General features: G+C 39.8%; 1 protein-coding gene across 2 annotated transcripts in view; it reads left to right on the top strand.

The window, feature by feature from the left end:
• The first annotated feature begins 286 nt into the window (after window positions 1-286).
• kalrna (kalirin RhoGEF kinase a) overlaps window positions 287-23,395 on the top strand; it is a 192,004-nt gene continuing 168,895 nt past the window's right edge. For both annotated transcript variants that reach the window (XM_063006545.1, XM_063006544.1), the window contains exon 1: window positions 287-731. In XM_063006545.1, the coding sequence (XP_062862615.1) occupies window positions 665-731 (67 nt within the window). In that variant the 5' untranslated portion in view covers window positions 287-664. The remainder of the gene's footprint in view (window positions 732-23,395) is intronic.

Genomic DNA, 23,395 nt, shown 5'->3' with positions numbered 1-23,395 from the left:
CAATAAAGATTCTATTCTATTCTACAGTATAATGAGTGATGTGTAACCTGTAAATGAATGTATTCCTTTTCTAGCCTTTATGGAGTCTTTACTGTCTAATCATTATGGACCAGCACACACACACATACACACACACACGCTGTTTAATTCATTTAAGTGATAATGTGACACTGCTGTTAGATAGAATCCTAATGTGGGCAGACAAGAAGCTGAGACGGGGAATCGAGCCAATCCTATTGTGACATCACAAGTTAAAGATCATTCGCTGCATCCGTGTGGATGTGGAGCTGCTTGACTGTATCTGGCTGTTCAGAACAATGCTTGCTTGGTTGTGAATTTAGATTTTGATCGTCATAAGGAATCTGTCAGTGTGTTTGGAACTTGTCGGTGTTTGGATCTTGTCGGTGTTGGATCTTGTGCGTGTTTGGATCTTGTGAGTGTTTGGTTGGGCTGTTGGAGGGAGAGAACCGGAGGAGGCAGGAGCGGAAACAATAGAGCGCTGCTGCCGGGCTTTGTGCTTCGTTAATGCCGCACGGAGCGCGCTTACATCCAGCGCACAACGATGGAGAGGTTTTAATTCACCACACTGCGCTGTTTACAGGATTTACCTTCTTCATTCATTCATTTACCTACATTCGAGCTGTGAATTAACCCAGGAGTGAATATGAATTCTGCTGAAGCTGCTGAAGAAGGACCGAACGACTCGGATACGGACGCTTTCTTCAAAACAGGTAGGAGTCAGTGTTAAGAGTCAGTGTTAAGAGACGTTTGTTTGCTCATTTGCTTTTTAAAAGAAACCAGTTTTAAAATGTCAACACATAATACATGGCCCTGGTTTATGTCCATGCACCCAGCGAGCTTATCTGTTTTAATGCGTGTGATGTAGAAATACAAATACACATACACACATGTACCACCAGCACGACCAGCAGTAGTAGGCAGCATGGCTCTGTGCTTTGTTTGACAGCTACACTTCTCCCTGTCAACTGATTCAGTCCTGAACCCGCCACTCCGGATGCTCATTAGTCTTCCACACACTTCATCACAGCGTAAATCAGAGCTGCTGTTCTAACAGAAGGGAAACGAGAGATGAAATGGGCTAAAGATGTGTGGTGTTTACTCTGTGGGCTACCAGGAGTGATGATCTACAGATCTGCACTGATAGTTTTGATAGAATTATGATCTGAGTGCTGACTTCAGACCTCATGTGTTTTGACAAAACAAAACTTCTACATTCACACATTACCTCAAAGAAGTAGAACTAGTTTGATATACAACCCCAAATCAGAATAAGTTGGGACAGTATGCAAATAAAATAAAAATGCAGTGTTCCATCAAGAACCGCCACTCAACAATATCTGATATAACCACATGAGCAAGGGATTACTTTGGCAAACCTTTGTCAAGCACTACAATACGGAGTTACATGCACAAATGCCACTTAAAACTTTACTGTGCTAAAAAGAAGCCTTACGTTAACCATGTCCAGAAGCGGCATTGACTTCTCTGGGCTCGGAGGGATCTAGGATGGACCATCACACACTGGAAACGTGTACTGTGGTCAGATGAATCAGCATTCCAGGTCTTTTTTGGAAAAAAAGAGCTGCTGTTCTAACAGAAGGGAAACGAGAGATGAAATGGGCTAAAGATGTGTGGTGTTTACTCTGTGGGCTACCAGGAGTGATGATCTACAGATCTGCACTGATAGTTTTGGTAGAATTATGATCCGAGTGCCGACTTGGTGTCTTTGAGTGTGAAAACTGTCAGACCTGATCAGACCTCATGTGTTTTGATGTCACAACACTTCTACATTTATGCAATACAGTGAAGAAATCAGATATAGAACTAGTTTGATATACAACCCCAAATCAGAAAAAGTTGGGACAGTATGGAAAATGCAAATAAAATGAAAATGCAGTGTTCCATGAAGTACCACCACTCAACAATAGCTGATATAACCACATGGGTGAGGGATTACTTTGGCAAACCTTTGTCAAGCACTATAATACAGAGTTACATGCACAAGTGCCACTTAAAACTTTACTGTGCAAAAAAGAAGCCTTATGTTAACCATGTCCAGAAGCAGTGTCGACTACTCTGGGCTCAGAGGCATCTAGGATGGACCATCACACAGTGGAAACGTGTATTGTAGTCAAATTAACCAGCATTCCTGGTCTTTTTTGGAAAAAATGGAAAAGGAACATCCAGACTGTTATCAGCAACAAGTCCAAAAGCCAGGGTCATGGTATGGGGCTGTGTCAGTGCCCTTGGTAAAGGTCATTAACCTTTCTGTGATGGCAGTATTAATGCAGAAAAGTACATTGAGATCTTAGAGCAACACATGCTACCTTTAAGACATCTTTTCCAGGGACGTTCATGCATTTTTCAGCAAGACAGTGCAAAACCACATGCTGCACACATTACAAAGAAGAACAGGGTACAAGTACTAGACTGGCCTGCCTGCAGTCCTGAAGTGTCCCCAGTAGAGAATGTGTGGAGAATTTTTGAAATGAAAAATGCGACAGCGACGACCCCGTACTGTTGCACATCTTAAGACGTGTTTGCAGGAAGAATGGGACAAAATAAAAGCTGAAACACTAAATCACTTGGTATCATCGGTTCCAAAACATCTTTTAAGTGTGGTGAAAAAGAATGGCAACAATACAATGTGGTAAATGCTTAACTGTCCCAACTTTTTTTGCAGGCCTGAAATGCAGGAATGGATGTTTATTAATAAATGAAATTAAGTTGAGCAGACAGAACATGAAATATCTCAGGTTCATACTGTCATACTATAAATGTAAGAAAGTCTGTGTTTTTTTATTATTTGCATTTTCCATGGTGTCGCAACTTTTTCTGATTTGGGATTATACACTGGAAACTATTCTGATCTCATGATTTCAATCCCCAGATTTTGAATAAATAAAATTGCCAAATTTACCCATCAATTCTACACTTACCACCCTTAATAAGACAGTGAAAACATGTAGTAAAGGATACCACTCACCAATTATGGTTTATAGAGTACAAATTGTAACAGTTTTAAATTCTGAGTACATAGTTTAATCAGTATCCAAATTACCCTTTTAGCAGTGGATTCCACCATGAACACTCCATATCCAGTATATGTTCATTTCTATACCACAACAGTTGTGATGGTAACCCCTATTCTTATCAAAGGCGATAATCTACATATCTGCAATATTTATTTAGGTAGAATTGGGATCTGTGTGCTGACTTGGTGTCTTTGTGTGGAAGCTGTCAAACTTGGTCAGACTCCTTGTATTTTGATGATTCAACATTTCTACAGCCACATACTATTACTGACACATCAGACAGCGATCCTGCTCTGTAGGCATCAGACAAACTAAAGCTTAGTAATGGATTCCACCTACTGCCATATTATTAAGTTTTATGTTGAATATATAAACAAAATGTGTGAAGTTCATTTATGAACTATGGATATGTGCTGATGGCTTGAGTGGAATTGTTATCTGCAAGCAGATCTGTGTCTGTGTTAAAGATGTCATTAGAATAGTCTCCATGTATTTCGATAAGTCACACACCAGGCAGACACTAGATTCTTAACCACTTCTATGCATGTGTAAAAAATATACAGAAATGTACACCGATCAGCCATAACATTAAAATCACCTCCTTGTTTCTACACTCACTGTCCGTTTTATCAGCCCCACTTACCATATAGAAGCACTTTGTAGTTCTACAATTACTGACTGTAGTCAATTTGTTTCTCTACATGCTTTGTTAGCCCCCTTTCATGCCGTTCTTCAATGGTCAGGACTCTCCCAGGACCACTACATAGTAGTGATATTTGGGTGGTGGATCATTCTCAGCACTGCAGTGACACTGACAAGGTGGTGGTGTGTTAGTGTGTGTTGTGCTGGTATGAGTGGATCAGACACAGCAGCACTGCTGGAGTTTTTAAACACCTCACTGTCACTGCTGGCCTGAGAATAGTCCACCAACCAAAAATATCCGGCCAACGGGGCCTTGTGACCACTGATGACGGTCTAGAAGATGACCAACTCAAACAGCAGCAATAGATGAGCGATCGTCTCTGACTTCACATCTACAAGGTAGGAGTGTCTAATAGAGTGGACAGTGAGTGGACACTGTATTTAAAAACTCCAGCAGCGCTGCTGTGTCTGATCCACTCATACCAGCACAACACACACTAACACACCACCACCACGTCAGTGTCACTGCAGTGCTGAGAATGATCCACCACCTAAATAATACCTGCTCTGTGGGGGTCCTGACCATTGAAGAACAGCAGGAAAGGGGGCTAACAAAGCACGCAGAGAAACAGATGGACTACAGTCAGTAATTGTAGAACTACAAAGTGCTTCTATGTGGTAAGTGGAGCTGATAAAATGGACAGAGAGTGTAGAAACAAGGAGGTGGTTTTAATGCTATTGCCGATCAGTGTATGTTGTTATATATGTAAATTTAGTGTCCGTGTGTGGAAGTTGTCACTGACCTGACATACAACCTTTGAAAAACAGATGTAGAACCAGTTTTATACACATTTACCATAGTAATAAATACCATTCACTGTCAAGGATGTGCCAAATGCATTCTGTACACAATAACTGTAACAGTAACACCACTTAACCATTATAAGTTAGATTTGAAGCCCTAGAACTCAGACCAGCTGTTTCCAGCAGCATAGCTCCTACACCACACAAGCTCATTCTGTTATTGAATTTGTTACAAACTACACTACATACGGCTGTGCTTCTGTAAGTGTGCACACCAAATGACCACTGACTTTCAGCAAGCAAGCTGTTCCATGCATGTGTGCCATTCCTTCATGCTATAAGCCATAGGGAATCAGGGTGGATCTGTTTCAAGTTTTGAGGAAAAAGGTTTTTCTTTTCTTGTGGTACCTTAATGCAAACCAGCTTCAGTCCCCCCCTTTGAGTATAACCATCTGAAAGCTGAACAATTACCGGTGGTGGTGAGTAAAAGATGCAGGCTTCAAAAAGTGTTAAGCGACACATGGTGGCCACTTTCAATGGCTACTTTAGGCAAACCTTTTTCATTTGAAGTTAAGAGCTGAACCACAGCCAGTGTAATGAACGTTACTGTTGTCCTACACAAATCTTTCACATTTGAATCAAGGAGTCGATTCCTGATCTGAATGCGGAGCCTGGTGGACCACAGCACTGTATTTAAGAGTAAGCTAAGATGATTTACAGATGGTGTGGAGGTCTGAGAGTATTATCAGAGATGAGAGAGGGTTTTGGTGTGGTTTTCTCAAAGGATATAGGGACGTTGGTCTCTAGCAGCAGGAAGATGTCATCAGTGAATTGATTAATACGTCATGACAGCCTCTCGCCAGGGGAGACGGAAAGATGCGGAGAGGGAATAAGAAAGGGGTAGGATTGGGCATAGACAAAATGAAGGACGTGAGACAATGAAATAGTTGGAGTGATCCTGAATAGAACGGCACAACAGGACGAATTATAAAGAGAGTCAGACAAAGTGGTACACTGAGACAAGAAGAACGAATGACCCTCAGCTACTCTTACAGCAGTGGGTGTTTGCCCGTAGAGAGAACGGCATTACGTGGCTGACTAAGCAGTAATCCATTCACAAATGGCTGTCTAAAAAGGCTGAAGGGGTTTTTATGTCCAGCCGTATGGCACACTCACACCATGTGTTCGCCCAGCTTTCTTTTTTTATAGATTAACCTCAAGCCAAACTAACTCACCAATATGTACTGAGGCTTCAGGCTATCAGCATCTTTTAACATGTTTAGTAAACATATGCTAAAAGAAGGTTGTTCGCTGACCGCAATCTTTGTTTAAATAAGTGAATACAAAAATGTAAGAATTCACCCAAGCCTAATTTGTAACTAAGCTAATCTGTTCACTGCAGTCATCTGGAATGATTCAGGCAAACAGTGTTGTTAGCCATGATTTGGCTCACAGCCTTGGTTTTTAATGAGGCTAGCTCCAGCCAAGTGAAGGGTGGATGTTTCCTCAGGTAATAACAGCAGCAGATTGGCATGAAACAACCCTACAATCAATATCTGTATAGCTTTAGCCTTTCTGTCAACAACAATCGCCTCCCTGGGAGCCTGACAGACTACAGCTGCAAAGCCTGGCTCTAGTTCTTTACATTCTCTCGAAAGCTACTCTAAGCGGAAAGGATTTTCTTTATTGATTATCTAATAACTCAGATGGGTGGGGGGTGGGCATTCAGGCCTCAACGATGTCATACAGCATCCACGCCAGAAGGTGCTATTCTTTAAGGCTCTTCCTAATGACTTGCTTCAAATGATAGGGTTATTGGAGGACATAGATGACAGGCTTTCAGGGTGAAGAGCACTTTGTATGGCTGTTTTAATATGTTTCATTGTTTTCATGTGTATCAGTGTTGAGGGGGTTTCAATTTTTTAAAGTAGTTATAATTTTACAAATCAGTAAATGTGTGAAATATTTTATGGTATACACCGATCAGCCATAACATTAAAACCACCTCCTTGTTTCTACACTCACTGTCCATTTTATCAGCTCCACTTACCATATAGAAGCACTTTGTAGTTCTACAATTACTAACTGTTGTCCATCTGTTTCTCTACATACCTTTTTAGCCTGCATTTACACTCTTCAATGGTCAGGACCCCCACAGGACCACCACAGAGCAGGTATTATTTAGGTGGTGGATCATTCTCAGTGGTGGTGTGTTAGTGTGTGTTGTGCTAATATGAGTGGATCAGACACAGCAGCACTGATGGAGTTTTTAAATACCGTGTCCACTCACTGTCCACTCTATTAGACACTCCTACCTAGTTGGTCCACCTTGTAGATGTAAAGTCAGAGATGATCGCTCATCTATTGCTGCTGTTTGAGTTGGTCATCTTCTAGACCTTCATCAGTGGTCACAGGACGCTGCCCACGTGGTGTTGTTGGCCAGATATGTTTGGTTGGTGGACTATTCTCAGTCCAGTTGTGACACACACTAACACACCACCACCATGTCAGTGTCACTGCAGTGCTGAGAATGATCCACCACCTAAATAATACCTGCTCTGTAGTGGTCCTGTGGGGGTCCTGATCATTAAAGAACAGCATGAAAGGGGGCTATCAAAGCATGCAGAGAAATAGATGGACTACAGTCAGTAATTGTAGAACTACAAAGTGCTTCTATATGGTAAGTGGAGCTGATAAAATGGACAGTGAGTGTAGAAACAAGGAGGTGGTTTTACTGCGTTGGCTGATCGGTGTACGTATGTAATCATTATACCAGTAATAAAATATATCTATAATATTTTGTAGCAACGTGGTACAAAACATTATAATAGGTTTAACAGCTTGTCTGCTTAATATCAGACACATGGCAGAGCTGGTGCAAAGCCTTGTGAATTACTCACCTCTGCCATGCTTTCTCATTTTAGCTGCCTTAAATTTTAAGTAGCATTTCCCCCCAGTTGGTCTCAGATGAATAGCACTGCTTAATAGCAGTGTCAATTATTTAGCTATACTACCAAGCATATCCAAAATCCCTGAACCATGCACAAACCATACATAAACCAACATGTCTCAGAAAGTGTAACAGTGTCTGAATAAATGATTTTATGATTTACAGACCTAATACACAAATACACTTGATTAGAGATTCATGAAAGTGAAAATGAATAGACAGCATGATGGAGTTTGGATTTTTAGAATTTTTTAATTAATTAGCTTGAGCGGTGTGTATGGCATGTTGTGACAGACCTTGGTTTACCCCAAGCAGAGTGTAGAGAGAGAGAGTGTGTGTGTGTTTACACCATCCTTCACTTCTCATATTATGGTGTCTTGTTGTGCTACACACAGACTGTAGCACTGAGTGAACAATAGGATGAAACTGTCTGTCAGTCGAGACAATAAACACACCCATGGCTTGGGCTCAATTTGTGTGTGTTTGTATGTGTGTGTCACTCTTTTCCTTTGTATTCGTCCCACAATGCTTCCTTTTCTAGTCTGTTCTCTCTGACCTTGCTTACACTACAGCATAACTAGGCTAAATTAAAGACTGATTCGCCTCTCCTGACAATTGCAAAATGTGTATTGTGAAAAGAATGCAGACTGTATCAAGGTAAACACATTTCCCCTCTTTTTGCATTGCCTCATCATGACACTGGCTAGTGGTGGAAATTTACAGAGAGCCTGAACATATACACCGACTAGGCATAACATTATGACCACTGAGAGGTGAAGTGAATAACAAGCAGGAAAAATCGGCGAGCGTGAGGATTTGAGAGAGTTTGTCAAAGGCCAAATTGTGATGGCTAGACGACTGGGTCAGAGCATCTCCAAAACTGCAGCTCTTGTGGGGTGTTCTCGGTCTGCAGTGGGTCAGTATCTATCAAAGAAACAGTGGTAAACCGGCGACAGGGTCATGGGCAGCCAAGGCTCATTGATGCACGTGATGAGCAAAGGCTTGTCCATGTGATCCGATCCAACAGATGAGCTACTGTAGATCAAATTGCTGATAAAGTTAATGCTGGTTCTGATAGAAAGGTGTCACAATACACAGTGCATCACAGTTGCAGGACTGTTTTGGCAGCGAAACGTGGACCAACACAATATTAGAATATTAGGTCATAATGTTATGCCTCATTGTTGTAAATAGGACTACATATTTCTTTCTTGAGAATTCTTCTGATGCTTCTGTGGGCACCTTGACCAGACGGTATGAGCTGCTATTTCAGTGACATGGAGGTGATTTACCTTCCGGACTTCCCTTCCTCAGACACATTTGGGTCAGCTGTGGTTGTGAAGTGCCTTGCCAAGAAGGTGGCAACACATGACTCAAACCAGAGACTTTAGACTCGGGTCTCAGTGGAGAAGAACTAGCTTATTAGATTACTGCTCTACTCAACTGCTCACTATATGCAAATCTGATGTTATGCTTAAAAGCTTGATAATTGATGAAAGGAAGCGTAACATGCGAACAGCAGTGTTATAGTGACATTGACAATATAAGGAGCTGGGTAGCGAGGCCACGGTTTAGGTAGCCTTACATTAAGCACATACACAGATCAACCATAACATTAAAACCATGTCCTTGTTTCTACACTCACTGTCCATTTTATCAGCTCCACTTACCATAGAAGCACTTTGTAGTTGTATAATTACTGACTGTAGTCCATCTGTTTCTCTACATACCTTTTTAGCCTGCCAACACAGGACCAACACAGGACCACCACAGAGCAGGTATTATTTATGTGGTGGATGATTCTCAGCACTGCAGTGACACTGACATGGTGGTGGTGTGTTAGTGTGTGTTGTGCTGGTATGAGCGCTGCTGAAGTTTTTAAATACCGTGTCCACTCACTGTCCACTGTATTAGACACTCCTTTCCAGTTGGTTCACTTTGTAGATGTAAAGTCAGAGATGATCACTCATCTATTGCTGCTGTTTGAGTTGCTCATCTTCTAGACCTTCATCAGTGGTCACAGGACGCTGCCCACGTGGCGCTGTTGGCTGGGAATTTTTGGTTGGTGGACTATTCCTAGGCCAGCAGTGACAGTGTGGTGTTTAAAAACTCCATTAGTGCTGCTATGTCTTATCCACTCATACCAGCACAACACACACTAACACATCATCACCATGTCATTGTCACTGCAGTGCTGAGAATCATCCACCACTCAAATAATACCTGCTCTGTAGTGGTCCTGGGAGAGTCCTGACCACTGAAGAACAGCATGAAAGGGGGCTAACAAAGCATGCAGAGAAACAGATGGACTACAGTCAGTAACTGTAGAACTACAAAGTGCTTCTATATGGAAGTGGAGCTGATAAAATGGACAATGTGTGTAGAAACAAGGAGGTGGTTTTAATGTTATGGCGGATTGGTGTATATATATACCTATAAAATATATATAATATTTTAGTGGTATTCTCAATGGCAAACAATGTCTGGTTGATCACTGCAATTGCAATTTGGTGGTAGGAGTCATTTAGCTCAACTTCATGAGCATAATGTTTACGCATAATTTTAAACAAATATTGGTGAAATCCCTCTTGATTTATGTGCTACTTACCTTTCCAAAATAGACAATGACTGTTAAAAATCTAGTTATGTGCATCAAGCATTACTCAGCTTACAGCTTCCTTGTTTTTATATTTGGCACACACTCAAACAATTACACCCCTACAATGGCATACTGTTGTAAAAGGCAGATGGCTAATTGGCCAGTGTAAGCCACATGGATAATAAAGAGCGTAATAGAAGATTTGACTGGATTATTGTGTCTTGATCTGATGTTGAGGGAGAGAGTTAATGCAGGACAGAAAGTGAAAGGGATTTCCCTTTTTTTCTTAAGGATCCTGCAGTTTTCATATTTACCAGACACACACATATGTCTGTGCAGGGTTTGTGCACAGACACATTTAGCACTGCTGGCTAATGGGGTCAGATCTTATTAGCTGATGCTTTGAATAAGGCTTTTAGGCAGATTAGAAGAAAAATTCCCTAGAGGCATCTGGGTGTGTCTGCACCTCGACTGATAAAGCTGCTCTCAAGCGTTACATTAAAAAAACCGAATGTGTTTTTTCAATGCAGACAAATCATCTGTCAGTATGTAGGTTTATCATGTCTTCCATTATCCTCTTTGTTATCTATTTGCCAAATCTGAATTAGTCGATCCATCTTACCCCCACTTTGTGGCTATAACAGCCTTCACTTTTTTGGAAAGGCTTTCCAAAATATTTTGGAATATGGCGTTCCAGTCGGAGCTCCATGTCTGTATGAACCTTGCCTTGAGAGGAAAGCTTTTTTGTCATTTTGCAGCAGTGATTTGGATGCTTGGTTATACTGGGGCATGGATTACATTACAGTGTGTATAAAGATACTGGCAGTATATGGGACCTACTGGCAATACTAATCCTATTGTTAGCAGACACTAGATTTCATCATGCTTGCAGTAGCTTACTCAGATGGGTCCAGGATTACAGGCGGCATATGGCTAGTCCAGTTTCTACTGAGTGATATAAGTAATATTTCAAAAGACTTAAATTAAAGCTGTGTTGATGGATATTTATTGTTGATTTTGATTTCATATTGAGGTACTTATTGTTTAGCACACTAGCACATTTTCAGTAGCTTTTATTTGTTCCAGGATCTATCTATTTCCTTAGCTGCTCCTGTTAGGGGTCGCCAGCGGATTGTGATCCGCATTATTGATTTGGCACAGTTTTTATGCTGGATGCCCCTCCTGACACAACCCTCCCTATTTGTCCGGGCTTGAGACCGGCACTACAATGCACTGGTTTATGCATCGTAGCGGCTAGGTACCTATAGGACAATTCAGTGGCTCCTTTTTGTGTGGAGTTTGCATGTTGTCCCTGTGTTTGTGTGGGTTTACTCCGGGTGCTCCGGTTTCCTCCCACAGTCCAAAGACATGCAAGTGAGGTGAATTGGAGACCTTAAATTGTCCATGACTATGTTTGATATAACCTTGTGAACTGATGAACCTTGTGTAGTGAGTAACTACTGTATCTGTCCTGTCATGAATGTAACCAAAGTGTAAAACATGACATTAAAATCTCAATAAACAAACAAAACATAAAAATCACAATACAGATGGGCTAAAAATGAAACTGGCTAATTGTCTGATTGTCCGTAATCAACACTGCCCATGTTTAATCTTAGCTTATCCTATTTCTGCAGCCCTAGCTTTGTTATGATTTGTTTCCTTTCCTGTTGTCATCAGCCTTATGACATGCTAGAATTAGGACTGAGTCAAATACACTGTTAAATAAGTTTGCTTTGGAAAACTGTAAACAAATTAAAGAAAGGATTGTTTTAATGAATTTGTTTACCCATTGTACTCATAGATGACTTGTACAGTATAAAATGGTTAATAACTGTAGCTTGTTTCATTTACTTGCTCTTCCATAAATAGTCTGTGGGTCAGCCTACTAGAAATGCTAATTGGCTACTAGGACCATGTGATTAAAAACATTTCATTTATTTTTTAAATTCCACCTCAAATCAAATTAGCAATTAAAAAATTAAATATTTACATTTTCAGCATTTAGCAGACGCTTTTATCCAAATAATATACTGTGTGACAGTATATTGTCTAAGCAATTGAGGGTTGACAGTGGTGGGGCTTGAACCAGTTACTTTTTGATTACTAGTCCAGTACCTCAACCGTTTTGTAGTAAACCCTATTGTAGTAAAACTAACAGACACGTAATAAAATCACTTTTAAACATATGCTTCATGTCTCTCAGTCTTTAATAAATAATTAAACACAACAGCACATATATACTTAAGGTAATAAAATATTAATATATTTAACATTGTGATTTCAATTACAACATACAGTATGTGCTTAGTGTAATTGATAAGGCACCAGTATTATGCAGCATTAGCTCTGTCAGGACACAAAAAGTTGCCTGTAAGTCTATCAAGTTCAATAATACAAGACTTTTAAATCCCTTATAACCTTAAGGATGCCAGGCACAGTATGGGCTCATATTTCTGCCCTGAACTCAGCAGAATGCTCTGCAATCAAGCAGGCATTGCTTTCAGCCGCAAGATACAGAAGAACAGTCCAATTTTTACATCCCATCAGAGACACATCAGTTCATATTTGCATGATACATGCGGTGTGGTTGTTCTTGCAAATCTGAGCTTGCCTAGTCTTGTTTTTGTGCCTGGTGTTTGATCAGCATAGTATATAAAGATTGTATTTCAGCTTAAGCTATCTAAAGTTTATGAGATTTACACTGTGATAACAGTGATAGAAAGAATTTCCAACTCAAAATAATACAAACAGAACTGTCGAATTATAGTACAATCATAGATTCACTTATGTCAAAAGTTTAGGGACACCTTGTAATTTTTAGTGATCACTAGAACAGCTTAAAGATATGGAAAATATATTTGGTAGGGAAAAAAACAGTGCTGTCTGTAATAGAAATACAGTGAATTTAGTAAATATGAAGACCTCTGGAAATTTTGCACACTTCATCATCTTGTGTATTTAATTTGAAATTAGTATAACTCACTCACTGTCTTAACCGCTTATCCAATTAGGGTCGCCTTGGGGTTGCTGGAGCATATCCCAGCTTTTCAATGGGTGCAAGGCACACAGTAACACCCTGGGCGGGGCACCAGTCCATCACAGGGCAGACACACACACACACCCATTTACCTATAGGGCAATTCAGTGTGTCCAATTAACCTGACTGCATGTTTTTGGACTGTGGGAGGAAATCGGAGCTCCCAGAAGAAACCCACGCAGACACAGGGAGAACATGCAAACTCCACACAGAAAGGACCCAGACCGCCCCTCCTGGGGATTGAACCCAGGACCTTATTGCTGTGAGGCGACAGTGCTACCCACTGAGCCACCGTGCTGCCCTGAAATTAATATAATCGCCATATTTATCTATCAATCAATTTACACAGAATCACTCATATTGATGAACTGAAAATGAAGATGTTCCTGTATTTGGCTGCATTTATCTGTCTCTTTGTTCTTGCCACTGAGAAGCACCCAATAGCATGATGCCGCCACCACTATACTTCACTGTAGGGATGGTATTAGGCAGGTGATATGCACTGCCTGTTTCTGCCTGTTTGGCCCAAAGAGTTCACTTTTCTTTCTTATCAGACCAGAGATTCACTTTGTGCCAAAGTGCTGTACATGCTGTTAAGCAAACTCCTAGCTGGCCTTTATAAACCTTTTACTCAATAATGGTTTCTGTCTTGCCACAGTGTGATTACAGAGATCCAAAAATTTGTTGGAGTTCATGGCTTGTTTTTTCTCCTGACAATGCGACAATGCAGCATAAATTTCAGGCCCTTATGAACCCAGGGATGTGTCTTTCCTAACTATGTCCAGTTAATTCAGATTGCAACAGGTAAATTACGGTTGAGTTTTAAACACATCCTAAGAATGAATAAAGCAAACAGGATGCACCTAACCACAATTTAGAGTTCCAAAGCAAAGGGTCTGAACACTTTTGTAGATAAGATACTTTAGTTTTTGATTATTTATTACATTTTAATAAACAATCTCCTCAAACATGTTAACCATACATTAACTGTTGATGGATGGGTAAAACATTTAGTTTACAACAATCCTTAATTTCCAAACTCCATCCTTTAATGTAAGTTAAATCTACAAAGACATTTATTTTAGATTCTAAGCAGTTAAAAAAAGATGTATTGCCAACTACCTCTCTGGGAGGCTGATGGCTAACGTCTGAGTCTTGTGAAGACAGCCAGTATGTGTTTCTGATGTGCAGCTCCTGCTGTGGGATTAAGCAGCTTAGTTTGCATATCAGAGGGTGCTGAGTGCCATCTTTTATACACAGACGTGCATTCAAGCCCAAGAATGTCTAGTGCCAGTTTTGATCAACTTGAGAGCCAGGCAAGGACCAGGGTCAAAGATCCCTTTATGAATAACTGTGGTAGCTTTAAAAACTGAACTTTTCTTGATCATAATGTGAAATCATGGAATTTTCATCTGTAGTGATTAATAACTATTAGACATTTTAATTTGATAGGAGACAAGGGTCAAATGCAATTCTTTTTAGGTTCTATGGTTCTAAGTCTTCTGTTATGTGTAATTTTAATAATGATTAGTCTTTACGTCCCCTAGTGTTCTGCGACAGGGGTATGTCCAACATGTATCAATACTAATCATATTGTGTAATCAAAAATATTATTGTATTAAACACTGAAATATACACTGAAATATATCTAATGAATCTTGTTTTCGGTTCAATAGATATCTGCAAAATGTTAGTCTATGAGAGCAGGATGTTAGATTATGCAGCCTGAGCTGTATTAGGGTAGGAACAATGTAGACTGAGTACAGTGTCTTTTAATTACATTTTCTATGGCTGAGTTTGATACGTTCTGGCTGGGTTATTGAGAGAGCGCTATATGATTGCAGCATTTTAGAATGGATGGGAAAATGGCCTGCACTAACAGCTATTGATTTTCCATACTTATATCTTTGGGTGTGGACGTGTGTGTGTAGCTACTGACTGCAGATGGAGATGGGGGTGATGTAATAGCAGTGTAAACAGGCACATCTGGAATCAGCTAGGGTCACTGGGATGTATAAATAATACATTTAGTTGTTTTTTATTTGATAACTAAACAACCTAGTGACATCTATACACCAATTTTTTAACTAATCCCATTAACAATATCACTATCTATAAATATTCATAAATATACACTTTGTAAACACCCTCCTGTTATTCCATAATCACAAACTGACTCTTAAAAACCTGCCAGCTTGCATTTGCAACATGTAAACAAGAGTAGGATTTAAATACTGGATTCTTAATTTGTCATATTTCCTATGATTATTAAATAGTATTTGATAAAGTAATGCTAAATACATTTACAGTATTTTGAATGGACAAGAGCAGTTATTTAACTCATCTCATTGCTAATATTGCTAGAGTTAAGAGGCTATCAAGCTATCTGCTAATAAACAAATTTGCTCTCTTCACAGAAAACAAACAAGTGACATTCACATAATTCAATTTACATCATTAATATTAATATATTATTATTATTATTATTATTATTATGTCAGAAAGTTATCAACATATAAAATATTTAGTCAAATAGCACAAATAACTAGCCAGTTAGCTTCTGTAAAAATGTGAATATCAGCTGTGTTTGCCTCAAATCTTTCAGTATTCATTAATTCATTTAATTAACAATATGTTACTTTTTAGTTAAAAAAGGGTAGAAATGATTGCTTTTGTTTTTTGTTTTGCTTAGTGTTACAATTTTTAGAAGCAGAGCCTTATTTACACTAGACTGTTGTCCTGTTTAATTGTACTTTTATATGGTTATGTGGTATTTATTAATAAATTGCACAGTTCTTATCTGAATCAGGCATTATAGGCTTAGTTAAGTAGTATAAATGTGTATTTAAATTTGCAAGGTGAGGCTTAATAAGGTAAAGATTAGCATGAACAGTCTAACATTAGATTAGTTTTGGTTAATGTTCTTTAATGAAATGCTCTGCAGTCTGTACATACTCAAGTCCAGGCGTTAATCCTCAATAAGCCACCCAACACTTTTATTTTTATTTTGTAGTTCGTGTTAAATTCCAAATCATGCGTGTTTAAATACAGAGCAAATTGTGTCACCACATTTAAGCATCTGTTAACATGAACATAGTTAACGTACACATGTAAACTATTTTCCAGCTTAATAATTACACAATGAGGGCGTTAAGTGTGGGTGCTTGGCAAGTGTAGTCTGGTTTGGCACTACCTGAAAAGGTTTTTAGGAAAATGTAACTTCAGCCCCCTGCATAGTCCCCACAGATTTATAGAGCAAACATTTTAGTGTAGGCTCGATCTGTGGCAAATAAAAACTGAAACAGTACATTTACCAGTGAGCTTTTGGAAGGAATAGTATGCAAGTCCAAATAAATATCAGGAAGGGCCTATCAGTCTCATCCTGCCCAGTGACGAAATATGCACTAGCCCAGTGGCTCAGACATCCCCAAGGACGCATGGATGAAAGAAGAGAAGATTCATGCATATTTCATGCATATATCTCCTGCTCACTCAGCCAGATTCATATGAATGGGGGAAAGATAAAGTGATGCATATAATGGCATAGAAAGATCATTTGGCTACTGAAGATAATGGTTTTTTAACGTTTAGGATTTAGATTTGCATTATATAAGCCTTCCTCTTCTTATATTAAAAATAATATAGATTAAGCCAAGAATTGCAAATAATAATATAGTTTTGAGATAAATTTAGTCTTTTACAATCTCAGTATGTTCCAGAGTATCTTCCAAATGGTGGTTAATGCTTAAAAAAATATGATAAAATCTTTTTAATATCCGAATTATTTGATTGAATTCAGTTCAAGCTATTGAGGGTTACGGGCCTTGCTCAAGGGTCTAACAGTGGCAACTTAATGGTGGCGAGGCTTGAACAGGCAACCTTCTGCAACCTTCATCCCGCCCAGTAGTACTAATTTATAAGGCCAATGTTATATATTAGTACTACAAAAACTTTAAATCTCTCTGAGCTTTACAATAAAAATAATAGAAATCCCAGGACTAGCCAGGACTGACTGCCTGCAACAACTCAGTTCTTGGAAAAAAAAATAAAGACAAGACCTCTTCTCAAATTGCCACTACTGGCAATGCATGAATGGCACCTCGACTCTACCAGCTGGCACACCATGTGCATAAAATCGATTTACAGGTTGGGTCCGTTCTGGAAATGGGACGTCATGCTGCCCCTGGGGAAATCTGCTTTCCCAGGGTGGTTCCACTGTTAGTTCCAAAATGCAGAGACACTGGAATGAGTTCTCAGAAAGATAGACGACACTGGCATCACACAGCAGCAGAAAGCCACAGCAGTAGCTCAGCGGTTAAGATACAGGACTAGTGATCAGAAGGCTGCAGGTTCAAGCCCCATATCTCCCAGGTTGCCACTGTTGGACCCATGAGCAGAGTCCTTAACCTTCAATTACTTGCATTGTATATGGTCACAGTTGTAAGTCACTTTGGATAAAAGCATCTGCAAAATGCTGCAAATGTAAAACCAGACCAAGCAGCCCAGCACCAAGGTTTCAGAGACAGGGGAGCTAGCAAAACTGAGAGGGAGTACATTAGAAAGAGGTCATCCTAGTCAGTGCTTTTATAGCATAATATTATCACAGTGGAAAAACAAAGAATTTGGAATGTCTTTCTCATCTTGGTCTTTCTATATGTTAGTCTTTTGTGGCTCCAGGGAAATCAAGTTGAGGCCAGCCACTTAATTCTGCTTGTGCAGTGTCATGGCTAAGCCCACAAATAACACAGAATGACACAGATGACACTAAATCCTACAGATTGCCATCTTTTCTATCCAAAAAGAACACTCTCGTAGACTCCTGACAACATATATTTAGGACATCACTGGTTCTACAATGTATAAACTCCAGATAATAGCATGCTATAGTGTTGCACCACTCAAAAGCCTTCACCAGTGCACCCCTTTTGTACTGTACGTGAATTGCTTTATAAACATGTCATATCCACTTAGAGATGTCTGAATGTCTGACATGTATTTAAGGTGAGATATTATTTATATCACTTTATTCAGGCTGTTCAGTTAGAGTTATATGTAAAAATTAACCCTGGGGTCCCACTCTACAGAAACTACCCTCTCTCTTCTCTAATTCATGCTGTGGACGTAATAAAAAAAATCATATTACTACTTACTACAAACATCTGGAAAAACCATCCAGTCTGGGATGTGGAATTAGTGAGAGGCACTCGTTGAATTTTATAAAGTTTTCGGCTGGCTGAGTAGGAAAATATTTCCTACCTATAGTGGCATGAAGTTCTACCAGATAATCAGCATATCTAAAAGTGGGCAAGTTTAAGAAAGTATAAGGGATGTAATTTGGAAGATTCTGTTTCTAGCATGTGCCTCATTTGTCTGCTTTTGATAAGAAAAGAGTCGCGGCAGAGCTGTTAGATTGGTTGGTAGGCTGGTGATGATTATGGAGATGATTATTCATGATTACATTTACATTTGTGGCATTTAGCAGAGGCTTTTATCCAAAGCGACCTACAATTATGACTGAATTTGACTGAGTTTTTGAGTAGCAATTGAGTGTTAAGCACCTTGCTCAAGGCCCTAACAGTGGCAACTTGGTGGTGGTGAGGCTTGAACCGGCAACCTTTTTTTTGTTTTTAAAAAAAATATTTTTTCCAGAGCTGAGATTTGACACGATGTTTTCGAAACCCCAACCCTGGTGCGCTAGCGTACTTTACTGCTGCGCCACTTGAGCAGCTTTGAACAGGCAACCTTCTGCAACCTTTTGATTACTAGTCTAGCACCTTAACCACTAAGGTCAGTCTTATAAATTAGTACTACAATGCTAGAAATCTCTCTTCTCTTATGGCCCTATTTTACTTTAATATCATATACAGAACCATTGTCCCATGAAAGATGTGGATAAAGGCTGCTGCACATGTGCATGGATTTTGTTTATTTGGTGTTTAAAGTCACACTGAGGGAATTTGTAATGATGCCATTGGAACACAGCTGCTGGATTAATGAAAATACTGGGAGAACTGGCACTGCGAGGATACAACTTTTCTGCCAGTACAAACGAACAGTTTCATTATAGTAAAAGGAGGCATATGGTATATACAGTATAAAATGAAAACAGAGAGACACATGGCTGTAACATGAAAGAGACAGGTTAAGACAAATTAAGATGAAAGTGTGGAATCTTGTTTGAGTTTAAAGTAAAGGTTAGAGTAGTCAGTGGTTCTTAATTATTTTAAATAGCTGAGCCTCAATAATGAACATCTCGCACCTCAGCGATCCGGGTTCGCGCCCCACGCTCCCCCTTTTTTCTTGTGTCTGTTTTTTCTCTTTCAGTTGCCTGCGGCGCCAGCGGCCTCGTTCGTCCCGTTCCTGTTATTTTTCCCTTTTGTGTTGTTTATTGTTTATTATTATTTATTGTTAAATAAAAATTATAATTTTCTCTGCATCCTTGGGTCCTACCTCTCTCCGCATAACAACACAGGCAGCACATGTGCATCAATGTATAATAATAATAGGTCTAAACTACAGATGTGGTCTATGGCTCACAGGTTGAGAATCTATTATGGCTGCACAGTCTAATATGTTATTAAAACAGAAATATAACATTTCTCACACTTTGCACTGATCGTGGCTGGATACACTAGCTGTACAGAGCATCACACTTTCATATGCTCAGTCACTTTAATTCAGTAGCATATAAGAGCAGCTTATCCACCTTGGCTGTGTTTTGGTATGTACTTTGAGAAAACATACATTCATGGGGAGAACATACAAAATTTTATTCCAGACATTAATCCCAGGATTACTGGATTACACAGATGCCCATACTGTCACTAATGTCTGTCCTATGTCACCAGCATAAAGAAACATCCACATTACATATCCAGCGTGAAATGTCTGTACTATGTCATCAGTAGGAACAAATCATATTACATACAGTGTATCACAAAAGTGAGTACACCCCTCACATTTCTGCAGATATTTAAGTATATCTTTTCATGGGACAACACTGACAAAATGACACTTTGACACAATGAAAAGTAGTCTGTGTGCAGCTTATATAACAGTGTAAATTTATTCTTCCCTTAAAATAACTCAATATACAGCCATTAATGTCTAAACCACCGGCAACAAAAGTGAGTACACCCCTAAGAGACTACACCTCTAAATGTCCAAATTGAGCACTGCTTGTCATTTTCCCTCCAAAATGTCATGTGACTCGTTAGTGTTACTAGGTCTCAGGTGTGCATAGGGAGCAGGTGTGTTCAATTTAGTAGTACAGCTCTCACACTCTCTCATACTGGTCACTGAAAGTTCCAACATGGCACCTCATGGCAAAGAACTCTCTGAGGATCCTAAAAGACGAACTGTTGCGCTACATGAAGATGGCCAAGGCTACAAGAAGATTGCCAACACCCTGAAACTGAGCTGCAGCACAGTGGCCAAGATCATCCAGCGTTTTTAAAGAGCAGGGTCCACTCAGAACAGACCTCGCGTTGGTCGTCCAAAGAAGCTGAGTGCACGTGCTCAGCATCACATCCAACTGCTGTCTTTAAAAGATAGGCGCAGGAGTGCTGTCAGCATTGCTGCAGAGATTGAAAAGGTGGGGGGTCAGCCTGTCAGTGCTCAGACCATACGCCGCACACTACATCAAATTGGTCTGCATGGCTGTCACCCCAGAAGGAAGCCTCTTCTGAAATCTCTACACAAGAAAGCCCGCAAACAGTTTGCTGAAGACATGTCAACAAAGGACATGGATTACTGGAACCATGTCCTATGGTCTGATGAGACCAAGATTAATTTGTTTGGTTCAGATGGTCTCAAGCATGTGTGGCGGCAATCAGGTGAGGAGTACAAAGATAAGTGTGTCATGCCTACAGTCAAGCATGGTGGTGGGAATGCCATGGTCTGGGGCTGCATGAGTGCAGCAGGTGTTGGGGAGTTACATTTCATTGAGGGACACATGAACTCCAATATGTACTGTGAAATACTGAAGCAGAGCATGATCCCCTCCCTCCGGAAACTGGGTCGCAGGGCAGTGTTCCAGCATGATAATGACCCCAAACACACCTCTAAGACGACCACTGCTTTATTGAAGAGGCTGAGGGTAAAGGTGATGGACTGGCCAAGCATGTCTCCAGACCTAAACCCAATAGAACATCTTTGGGGCATCCTCAAGCGGAAGGTGGAGGAGCGCAAAGTCTCGAATATCCGCCAGCTCCGTGATGTCGTCATGGAGGAGTGGAAAAGCATTCCAGTTGCAACCTGTGAAGCTCTGGTAAACTCCATGCCCAGGAGAGTTAAGGCAGTTCTGGGAAATAATGATGGCCACACAAAATATTGACACTTCAGGAACTTTCACTAAGGGGTGTACTCACTTTTGTTGCCGGTGGTTTAGACATTAATGGCTGTATATTGAGTTATTTTGAGGGAAGAATAAATTTACACTGTTATATAAGCTGCACACAGACTACTTTTCATTGTGTCAAAGTGTCATTTTGTCAGTGTTGTCCCATGAAAAGATATACTTAAATATCTGCAGAAATGTGAGGGGTGTACTCACTTTTGTGATACACTGTACATGTTATTAGCATAAACAAATGTATAAACAAATATTGTACACACAGAAGTTTACATACTACATCACCAGCAATAACAATTGTTCATACTATGTCACTAGTATGAACAGGTGACTTCACCCACCCACCTTTTGGCCTACCAGATAGATAGATGGATGGATGGATGGATGGAAGGATGGATGGTTAGATAGATAGATAGATGGATGGATGGATGGATGGATGGACGGACGGACGGACGGATAGTTAGACAGATAGATAGATAAATAGATGGATGGATGGATGGATGGATGGATGCATAGATAGATAGATAGATAGATAGATAGATAGATAGATAGATAGATAGATAGATAGATAGATAGATAGACAGATAGACAGATAAATAGATGGATGGGTGGATAGATAGATAGACAGATAGATAGATAAATAGATGGATAGACAGATAGATAGATAAATAGATGGATAGATGGATGGATAGATAGATGGATGGATGGATGGATGGATGGATGGATGGATGGATAGATAGATAGACAGATAGATAGATAAATAGATGAATATACAGATAGATAGATAAATAGATGGATAGATAGATAGATAGATAGATAGATAGATAGATAGATAGATAGATAGATAGATGGATGGATGGATGGATGGATGGATGGATGGATGGATGGATGGACGGACGGACAGATAGATGGATGGATAAATGGATGGATGGATATATAGACGGACGGACAGACAGGCAGATAGATAGATTTCTGAATGAACTACAACATCTAGGCATTAACACGACAGCACATTTGTAAGTTTCTGTGACCTTTTTGTTGATTAAACAAAAAAAATGTACTATTGTTCTGTGTGCATGCATGTGTGTGTGTGTGTTTGTTTTTAAGCAAGAGAGAAAAGAGAATGAGCAAGAAATAGAAAACTGTATTGCAGTTATAAAGAATTGTGCTTTAATAACAGTGCGAGCAGCAATATTACATTCATTACAGTAGTGCTAACCGTAAAAGTTAAATAAAGCTTTTGGTGATAACTGATTTAAAGTTATTGGATGAAATAGCGTGGTTATGGTTTTTTATTTAAGTCAACCACTTTATCCTGGTCAGGGTCACGGCGGGTCCGGTTCCACTAGGAAACATGCAGGGCTTTACAAGTTGCTGAAGGGCTTCGGCCTCTTCTCTTCAGACATAGCTAATGATCTTTGTGTAGACACTCAGCCGGTCAATACCACTGCTGAGGTTTGAACCCGGACCTGGGTGGACTGGATAAAATGTTTTTTTGCTGTGGATGAAATTAATTTTATTATAAAAAGTGCCAGTAATGGTAAAAAAAATACATTTCCTCAATTAGATACATTTTGCTATTTTATTTATGGATTTTTGCCCTTTTTCTTCCAAATTCTAGTGTAGCCAATTAGTCTTCCACTGCTGTGACAATTGCGTCACACATGCTTCCTCCGACACATGCGCAGTACCCGACCCCCTCTTATTCGCACATCCTTGATGAATTCATGCTTGAGGCCATTCTCGCTGCTGGTACTGCCAATTGTGCCTGCTAAGGGGCGCCCAGGTGATCGGTGCAATTGTGCAATATCCTGCTGTGCCACCTGGGTGACTTAATTAGATACTTAATAAAAGCAAATGTCACTTTACATTACAGTTACATGTACAGTACATATTTTTGTTGGAACTCCTCGACCAGCATGTTTCCTACACACTGTATGCAGTGTATGAT

This window comes from Trichomycterus rosablanca, chromosome 12 (genome assembly GCF_030014385.1).
Source record: "Trichomycterus rosablanca isolate fTriRos1 chromosome 12, fTriRos1.hap1, whole genome shotgun sequence".
In the NCBI taxonomy this organism is placed as follows: Eukaryota; Metazoa; Chordata; class Actinopteri; order Siluriformes; family Trichomycteridae; genus Trichomycterus; species Trichomycterus rosablanca.
Note: the sequence above shows the minus strand (reverse complement) of the source record. Positions and strands in the feature narration are given on the sequence as shown.